The sequence below is a fragment of the Rutidosis leptorrhynchoides genome, chromosome 3 (assembly GCF_046630445.1).
Source record: "Rutidosis leptorrhynchoides isolate AG116_Rl617_1_P2 chromosome 3, CSIRO_AGI_Rlap_v1, whole genome shotgun sequence".
In the NCBI taxonomy this organism is placed as follows: Eukaryota; Viridiplantae; Streptophyta; class Magnoliopsida; order Asterales; family Asteraceae; genus Rutidosis; species Rutidosis leptorrhynchoides.
Genome location: NC_092335.1, coordinates 345,544,804 through 345,554,933, shown reverse-complemented (window position 1 = coordinate 345,554,933; position 10,130 = coordinate 345,544,804). Strand labels below are relative to the sequence as shown.

General features: G+C 37.6%; 1 protein-coding gene across 1 annotated transcript; it reads left to right on the top strand.

The window, feature by feature from the left end:
* Positions 1 to 1,681: 1,681 nt before the first annotated feature.
* LOC139901175 (replication protein A 70 kDa DNA-binding subunit B-like) lies at positions 1,682 to 5,343 on the top strand. The gene is made up of 10 exons (XM_071883908.1): positions 1,682 to 1,948; positions 3,222 to 3,495; positions 3,581 to 3,668; positions 3,766 to 3,890; positions 3,970 to 4,057; positions 4,140 to 4,257; positions 4,352 to 4,515; positions 4,624 to 4,744; positions 4,815 to 5,122; positions 5,256 to 5,343. Exons 1-10 carry the CDS (start codon positions 1,682 to 1,684, stop codon positions 5,341 to 5,343), a joined length of 1,641 nt encoding a protein of 546 aa, XP_071740009.1.
* Positions 5,344 to 10,130: the final 4,787 nt, after the last annotated feature.

Below are 10,130 nucleotides of genomic sequence, written 5' to 3'. Positions count from 1 at the left end.
CATTTCAATCGTACCATTATGAAAACTGTTTTTAATTTGTTACTTTTGTTTCTTCTGATCAATAATATTCCGTTTAACACTTTGGCCATAAAGCAAACGAGTTGTTCAGTAACATAGGAAAATTCATTCAGTCTTTCCATCATCACTCTCAATTAGAACCAATACATCCCTTGCCTGCAGTAAAAAAATTGAACGAAATTCTTAAAGATAAGCCGGTACCCCTGTTTTATTGTATTTTTCCAAAACTTCGACTTCGAATTCCATTTAAAAAAGTAAGAATACAGTTTTGTTAGGATTCATTTATTTAAACTTTCTGCAAAGGATTATTTTCCAATTTTTATTATCCATCACGAATTTTAAAGTCAAACATAATTTCTTAAAAAGTCAAACGGTCTGTTCATGAAAGAATTCGAACTAGTTTCGATGTTTTAAGTTAAATTGACTATTTGTAAAGTTTCTAGGAGTGATTTTCAACTTAATTCATGTTATAATTTTCATCTGAAACGTTCTAAAAATCCAAAGTTGAATTCGAGTTCAATAGCGAGTGTTCTTGTCTGTTATTTTTTTTTTTTAAATCATACTGTTCCTAATAAAAATCAAACGCCAATATAAGTGGTTTCTGTTTCTGTATCAATGCTAAGACAAATTATTAGAAGTGTCGTGAGATGTCTCTGGTCGATTTCCAATTTGAAGAAGAAGATAAAGGAGAAACTAGTAATACGGGTTATAAGAAATTGGGTTGGAGTAATAGTCAAAAAAACAAAAACAGACGATTGGTTAAGGGTGATAGCGGGTATTCGAGGGGTCTCGGGTTCGATTCTCACATGGTACAACTATTTTTTTTAAGACTTCTAAGGTAGTTTTTATTTCTAAAATTCATTATTACTAATATCATTGTTATTATTAAGTAATATAATTATTGTTATTGTTAGTATTATGATTATTAAGTGTTATTATTATTATTATTATTACTACTAAGTGATATTATGATTATTATCATCTATATATATCTAAAAATTGACTTCTATTGTCATAAATTAGGGTATTTAATCAACATAGTTACCCCAAATTTTTTACCCATTTGCTGCAATTAACCACATGGTAAATGAGAGTTAATTAAAAAAAAGGTAAATTTGTTAGGTTTCAAATTTTTGGGTCAGCAGCCACATATGTACGTAGTCAAAGCACCCAATATCTGTTTAAAGTCAATGTGTTGTGGTAATTTATTTAACATATTTAAAACCTAAAAGGCAACCGCTTCCTTCCCTATTTTGAAAACGCACGTCGTTCAGGCTCTCACCCATAAATTTGCCAGGATCCTGTATAACTGCCACAATCAACCTTCAACCACAATGACATGATCGGACGCCGTAAGGTTACCCCATACCTTCATCGGTATCGGCGAATCCTTTTCTTCCGGCATGCATGCAATTGAAGGTAAGCTTCCGGCCAAATCCGTAGCTTCCGGCCAAATCAGTTAGTGTCTGTTCAGATTCATGAAAGATGTGATCATACATTGTTTAATTCATTAATTAATTAGGTTTTATATGTTTAATTAAGTCTCAGATCTGTAACTCCCTATAATTGATTTCGGAATTTGCTCAAAATGCCCTTTCATTTTCGTAATTAAATAACAATTTTCAGTTTAGGTCATGGTTTCATGTTTCATGTATGTGTATAAATGGGTAGCCTCTATAGTAGTATGATTACAGAAAGCAAGAACAATCCATCTTGGATTATTATACATTATACAAAAACAACTGACATTGCAATGGCACTACCTATTGAAAACAACATGGCACAGGGTGGTCAACGAACGTATGTTTATCTTCATGAATTGCAGCTAGGTGAAGATACCGTTGTTAAGGTCATGATCTGCAGGACATGGGATACGCATTCGGCGTACGGCAAATACCTCAGCACGGATTTTATAGCTTCAGATGAGAAGGTGCAAAATTCCCCTTACATTTGGTTTTTGAATTTCTGTGTAATTTAAGTTACGTATATGTATATGATGTTTAATACTGAAGTTGTGTATGGGATGTACATACATACATTGTGGTTGAGTGCATTTGGTATTGCATAATCTTCTACTCCTTTAAAATAGATACATATATCATAATTGAGATACCTTTTTGTGTGTGGGGTTTTTTTGAATGAATACATCCTTCTTTAGACATAAAGGTCAATAGTGTGTGCATCTTTCTCTTTCTGAATGTAGTTGACCACTATATAGTGGATGCAAGCACAATGAATCCCTTTGTTTGTAATTGAAAAGTTTGTAAAAAACTATGTAATATATATGCATATTATGAATTGGACCCATGTTTTCTAAATTTGTCCCTTTGTATATTTTATGCTGATGTAGTTTTTTTTAAATGAATCCAACCTCCTTTACACATATATATCAAAAGTGGCTGCATCTTTTTCTTTCTAAATTTAATTCACCCCTGTATAGTACATGCATACACAATGAACCTCTTTATTTGTAGTCGATAAGTTAGTAAAAACTGTATGACATCTATAGATATTAGGAATTGGACCCATGTTTTGTAAATTTGGTCCTCCGTATATTTTATACAAGTCTTTGTATGACTTCAGCCTTCTTTACACATATATATCAAAACTTTCAGCATCTTTTCCTTCCTAAATTTAATTCTCCCCTGTATAGAGCCTGCATACACAATGAATATCTTTATTTGTAGTTGATAAGTGTGTCAACACTGTATAACATATCTATATATTAGGAATTGGACCCATGTTTTGTGAATTGGCTCCTTTGTATATTTTATCCAATTCTTTGTGCACTTACACCTCTATATATGTATGCATATACATATTTAGAGTTGATGCCCACAAATGAAGCCTCTGCATTCGTAGATGTTGATTTTTTGGTCACCGTATAATCATATATACACCTTCGTATATTTTATGCTGGTGTGGTTTATTTAAATGAATTCATCATTCTTTTGACATAGATGATAATACTTTATGCACCTTTTGGCTTCTGAATTTAGTACATCCTCCTATAGTTCATGCATATTTTCTACAATTCTTTGTTGACTTGCACCTCTCTATATGTATGCATATAAATATTTAGACTTCCTGGCCACACATACATGCTCTTCATTTGTAGTTGTTGATGCATATTAGTAATTAGAATGCTCACATATTGACCCACAGTTTCCTGCCAATGATTTAATTTCTTGGATGTTGTACAGGGAGGCGTGATTCAGTTGACCGCCAAAAGCACTGTTGCACATTGCTTTATAGCTAGGCTCAAGGAAGGTTCAGTGTATTTGCTCAAGAATTTCGAGGTCGTTCCCAATAGAGACAGTTACCGTATATTGAGGGACAACAAGTTCTTGATTCAGTTGCAGGGGTCTACCTTTTTGAGGAGGCAGCAGTCGGCCGGTACAGCGGGCTACATCCGACACCCTTTCGCCTGCATTCCATTTGAATCCTTGGAAGCAACTGACGGGAAATATTTGATTGGTAGGGTTTCTTAAAAATTTACATTCCATTTCTGTTTATGTCAAAGTGCTTATACAAGATACCCCTACTAACTTCTGAATTTTAGATGTCGTTGGATGCGTGTTGAATGTGGGAACGCCACAGAACCCAAAAAAGGGAACGCCCACTCTAGAATTCGAACTAGCGAACGAACGGTACACGGCCCATGTGACTGCCTATTTGGCTTCTGCGAACTTAATTCTTAGGTATCATCTAAAAACTTTTATGTTGAGCCTCCCTCTTTGTTAACAGGGATCAGCGGATCAGGGTGACATTGTGGGGAAACTTGGGCTCTTATTTCCTAGGCCGGAAACCTACGACAAACACACGCTACTGCATCATTTTAAGCTCAGTCTCTGTGAAACAAATCTACTATGGTATGCTTTATCACTTCCGTCAATGGCCCCCCGACTAATATCATGTTCATTAACAACTACTATTACCCTCCCTTTACAGGTACAAAGGCTTTGTCAAGCACATCATCGACCATGATTATGGATGACACGCAAATACCCGATCTCAGTGATTTCATCAACAAAATCAGGTATATGTGGTTTCATTTGTTACCAAAAAATGTGCATAGTTGACCTAAAACTGGTATTAAAGAGCAAGGGAAATTTCGACAGCGGCGTTGAGTTTTCGGACACTCAGGAAGATTTATATTCCGGGCGCCATTTTCCACCACCCAAAGAAGGGACACTCGCTGATCTCCTGGCGCTGGTCCGTAAAGGGAAAAACAGTGCTGTAAGTACACTCCAATAGAAAATGTGTTTTCATGTTATCACCAACAGGGGTTTCCCGTCACATAATACCACTAACTGCTGCGGTTAAATTTTAGGGTGACGTTTTCAAGTGTAAAATTGAACTGGTTAACATCCGCATGAACAAGGGGTGGCATTACACAACCTGCAGTATCTGCAAAGCGAAAAAAGGGATCACGAGGAAGTTTTGTGGCTACTATTGTGAATCTTGCGCCAAAATTGTGCCTGAGCCAATTACCAGGTATTTATTGTCTATACTTATATGTGGGTTCCAAACTCCAACCATCTATCTCATTTGTTTGACCTTTCACTGAGGCCTATCTGATACATGCCCGCTATACATTCCCAGGTTCCGAGTACAATGCGATGTCCGAGACGCGACTGCTGAGATCATGGTTGTTTTCTTTGATGAAACCGCGGAACAGCTGACTCAGACAACCGCGCCCGTTCTGTTGGCTGAACAAGATGAGGTATGTTTAACAAGTTTTGTCGCGTACGTTTGTTTGCGCATGCTAACAGTTCATGCTTATATCCATCTAGGAAACCTGCATAACCGTTTTGCCGAATGCGCTTGCAAACCTCTTGGGAACCACACAGGTCGTGTTGATAAAGACTAGCTCTTACTATGAACACGGAACGTTTGAAAGCTTCAATTGTATAAAGGTGTACTTGGATGACCCAGTTCCCGAAATCCCACCCTCTGGATGTGACGAGGACGTCATCGTACCTACAGTTGCTGAACCAGTTACTCACACTAATATTTCCCCATCGTCCGCCTCAAAAGGGCTGAAACGCGAGATTGATGTCCCTACACCAGCAAAGGACTTGGAACGTCTGAACCGCCGGAGGTAACCTATTACCTAGCCTACTTATATAGAAATATGAAATCATATATACAAGGGCAGACACCCGTTGTATAATGCTCCCATTATTATCAATTGTGAAGCCCACGCTTAAACACATCGTTGTCATGAAATACAGGTTCATAGTTACTACGTCTGATTCGGATGATGACCAGCCCCCTGCAGCAACAAATGTTGAAGAGAAGGAAATGAAGAAGAATGCATAAAAAGGGGCCGCATAATTAAAATAAAGAGCTCAACTTAATGAGTTATAATTTCAGTCTTTTATCTTTGTAAGCACATTTTTCGATCTCCTACCGCTGTTGGCGTGTTTAGCCAACATGAATAAACTTTGTCCCCCATGTTTTTGGGCATTTATAATAAAGTCTATGTTTCCGTTATTCATCATGCTTTAAAGGTATTATAACCATGTCAGTTTTTATGGGTTTGCATTATATGGTTGTGTTGCTGTTATTACCCGATTCCCATTTAGTGGAGAATGCAGTTACCATACAACCCTCCAAATTTAGGATGTGAGTACCTTTGTATGCATTCTGACCCGATTGAATTCACCGTATGCACTATTCTTAAATTGCATGCCACTATAATCTGGGCTTGGTATAAGGGCCTGCTGCAATATTTTTTAAGTTATGGTAACTGGTAACTTACATAAACGAAAATAGGCTTGAATTAGAGGCAGTTGATTTATGTACTTGCATGAATGTTTACTATGCATGATTCGTTTACACTGTATACAATCGTATTTAGGTGTACCATGTTTACTTCACTTTTGTACAACGCCGACTCGAGCTCCTAGGATACAATACCTGCCCAAATAGTATTTTGCCTTATGTTTCTCAGGTGACCGGTCCTCATAAATGACAGGAATACAAACATGGAAAGGGTGACTCATAAATGGCAGGATGAGTATCATTAAAATAGTACATCGGAATCCTTTGCCTAAATTAGGCATCCAAGGAGGTAGAATTGTCAAGTATGCGTTGTAGTCCATACATATATGAAGTGTAATCATGCCTATTTTCCTACTTAACTATCCATGGCCATTATAGTAATTAAATTATCGACTGTTAGAGGATGTATTGCATCAGGAGTCATGATAAATTTAAGCGCATACCCACAGTTACATTTAGTGTGAATCTATGGATTAGATAACATAAATATAATCCCCTCATGTTCCCCTTCTCCAACCCTTGGCTTTCTGTAAACCCCCTTCATTACTTAGCCACATCATATTAAATGTTTAGGGATAAGTGAAAAGCCACAAGGAAAGGAAAAGCCTGTAAACTGTCTACTCACATTTATTTGTTGCTATACATAAATACTACTTTCTCTCATTATAACCCAATATCTCGAATGACCTGCACTTAGGTTTGGCTCCCCTATGCACAGATGTCTCCAGGTATGTTTTACATTCATAGCACGTTATATCAAATTTTAGCACATCCCATACATACCAATGCTTATCCTCCTCCCTTTTTGTGATCACCAGATTCCATCCTTCATCTCACACATTCAGGATTTCCCAAGTGTGGGCTGTCAATATACACATCAACAAAGACAGGAGCTGTTGGAAAACCACAGCCGCATTGTGTTCTAAAGTTAACTCAAGGATGTAGCAGCAATTCAGGTTTTCACTAAATCCTGTAAAAAACCCTGATTTGCACCTAATTTTGTTACACATATTAACCTCACGATACATTTGCTTATGATCATACTTTAAATCATAAAAAAAACATTTTTATGCGTTCGTGCCTCTGCATTTTCCTGTAGGGAATAAGAGTATATCCGTGTAATGTTAAGAAACATTTGTATAATATATCGGGTAATATATGCTTTATATTATTCATAGTACAAATTTGTGGTTGTATTTACATAGACACGGGCTGGTACGTATACCCAAGCCCAGGAGTTTGCCTAGCTTACATTCTTTAATTAACACAATATGATTTAACGTTACTACGTTAACACAAACTTTACCAGATATATAAGTTGTTGCTTTTTCCAGGTAAAGCCACTGCCGGCGAAGCACCACTGACCTTCTCCACTATTCTGTACCATTCATTGATTTTAGAAACCATCAAGACCCAGCTACATGGCCAAAATCAGACTTTTGTTGGCCTTAAGTACATTGAACCGACTAACCATGTCAAATCTGGTAAGTATTTGTCCATTTCATCAATGCACTCATTGTTTGTCCATGGTATTAAAGTCTCTCATCAGACAATCGTGGATGTGACACACTGGCCCATTACTTTTGATACATTTATTTTCAATATAGCGAACCAAACAGATGACAGCGCAACCCTATCGTTCTCCAGGATCCTACAGCATTCACTCATTGTAGAATCGATGGAGACAAACATGCATGGTCGGGTGCAGACGTTTGTGGGTTTGAAAATTATGCCGCCCCCTGCGTTGCCGAAACCTGGTAAACTTACAATTAACTCTCACCTAAAGGTGTTTGCTAAGCGAAAGTGTAAGGACATAACTTTTATATTGTGTTCTCATGCAAGAATTGATAAGAAAAGTATTCTGATTTTATATTTTTTTTTAAACCATGTTTCCTAGGATGCCCATAGTGTCATGATTTTTATTTTGTCTAGCGGTGTTGATGGTCAAGATTTGTCATATTTGAAGTAGCTCCCTAACTAACTGTTTATCCATCGTTCTCATACATGGTGAACCAGAACAACTAAGATTTGTTTTTGGATATTCGACCCGCTTAGGCTTTCCCAGCTGACCGTTTAAATTGTTTCGAGTTGTTAAACGTTGTTTTACTGCTTTCACTAAATTTATCATCGAACACGTACACTTTATTTTACTCAGGCAAACTCGGCAAAGAACATACAAGTTATAAAAAGCGCAACCCGCATATTGCCTACACGTCTTCAGGTAACTTCTATGCCCAACAGGAACTCCACCAATAACCAATTATTTTAAACATAAACTAAAGTGGTTAAATTATTTATGGTAACCACCCATACAGGTCAAAGTGCATTTGTCATTAAACCATCATGGCCAACTAATTACTCTATTTGCAGGTACACAGGTGTCTTACCATAACCAAGGCGCACCAACCTTTAAGTGTATGTATTGCAATGCAAGTATGTGGTATGAAGAGCGTAGTAACAAACCCAATACCACAAAGACACCAACGTTCTCACTATGCTGTCAAAACGGAAAACTCCTCCTCCCAAAGCTACAGGAAGCCCCAACATTGCTGAAATCGTTATTAGACTACACAACTACTTCGACGACTAAATTTCGCGAGCAAATCCGGGTGTATAACAGCATGTTTTCCTTCACAACATTTGGTGCAAAAATTGATCACTCAGTCAACCGTGGCCAAGGCCCTTATACATTTAGAATAAGTGGCCAAACATACCATAAAATTGGTTCACTTTTGCCAGAGGAGGGAAGCCAGCCCAGATACGCACAACTGTATTTTTTTGACACAGAAAATGAAACAAGGAACCGCATGTCTGCCTTTGTTAGTCCCGAAACACGACAACCGTTAGATGAACACTTAACCACGAGTCTGATCAACATGTTGAATGACCACAGTGCCGTTGCACAAGCGTTTCGGATGGCACGAGATTGGGCAACTAATAACATATCGTCAAATTTTGAACTCAGGTTGCTTGCTAGGGTAACACATACCTGAAAATATAACACACCCACTGTAGTGGAAGTAGCAGCATTGATAACAAGCGATTTTGGGCAATGTACAACCTCACGTGATATCATTGTCCAAAAAAAAAATTCACCCCCGAAAAGGATATCAGAACTACACCAACTGTATATGGCATTACAATACCCTTTATTATTTCCCTATGGGGAAACAGGGTATCACGAAGAAATCCCGTACCGTAATAATAACGGAAGATGGAAAACTATTAGAGGGTTTGTCACCATGCGTGAGTTTTATTGTTATATGATTCAACAACGTGAAAATGAGGGCACCACCTTGCTAAGAGGTGGACGATTATTTCAGCAATATTTAGTCGACGCGTTCACAGCCATCGAAGAACAACAGCTTAAATGGCTAAGGAATCATCAAAACGAGTTACGCCTTGATCTATACAATAACGTTTGTGATGCTGTGACACGAGGATACACGAAAGCCACCTCAATAGGAAAACGTATCATCCTCCCATCTTCACACATAGGGAGCCCGCGGTATATGGTCCAGAACTACCAAGATGCGATGGCTCTTTGCCGAGAATTTGATAACCCCAACTTATTCATTACCTTCACCTCCAACCCTAAATGGCCAGAAATCGATGCCATGCTATCCTATATAGAAGGTCAACGCGCACCAGATCGACCCGACATTGTTGCACGCGTCTTCAAACAAAAGCTTGATTGCATAATGACTGACATAATGAAGAAACACATTTTTGGCACAACGGAAGCAGGTATCTTTTAGACACTTTTAAACTTCCCATTATAGGGCCATTTCCTTCTTATCGTGGACACTATTGTCAAAGTGGCGTCAAAATAACTGTTTCTGTTACCCTACCTCTATGTTATCATTTAAATACCTGTTAAAACATAAAAAAAAATTAAATAAATATCTGTAAATACAAAGACCCATATTAAAATACATAGCAGCAACCTACTAATAATTATAGGTATTACCCTGTTGACCAATTTAAGTATTAAGTTCTTAGTCAATAACCCTGTAGATAATTAAACTACTTGCAGACCCTATGACATGTTTCACTCAAACACTATATGGGCTCATTTTGCAATTAACCAGGTTTCCTAATAAAAACCTATTGTTTCCTTCAGGTATACATATAATCGAGTTTCAAAAACGTGGGCTTCCTCATGTACATATGCTGATTTGGTTAACTCGCGACTGCAAATGCAAGAGTCCATAAGACATCGATGACCTCATATCCGCTGAGATCTCATCTAAGACTGACGACCCAGAAGGGACAAAGCCGTTAGTGAATACATGTTACATAGACCATGTGGTGGAAACAAC

Excerpts from the sequence above, each read along its gene's own strand:
- LOC139901175 (XM_071883908.1), top strand. The coding sequence starts at position 1,682 with ATGGGTAGCCTCTATAGTAGTATGATTACAGAAAGCAAGAACAATCCA. Across the intron at positions 3,496-3,580 it reads TGACGGGAAATATTTGATTG|ATGTCGTTGGATGCGTGTTG; the intron begins GTAGGGTTTCTT and ends TCTGAATTTTAG. Across the intron at positions 3,891-3,969 it reads TGTGAAACAAATCTACTATG|GTACAAAGGCTTTGTCAAGC; the intron begins GTATGCTTTATC and ends CTCCCTTTACAG.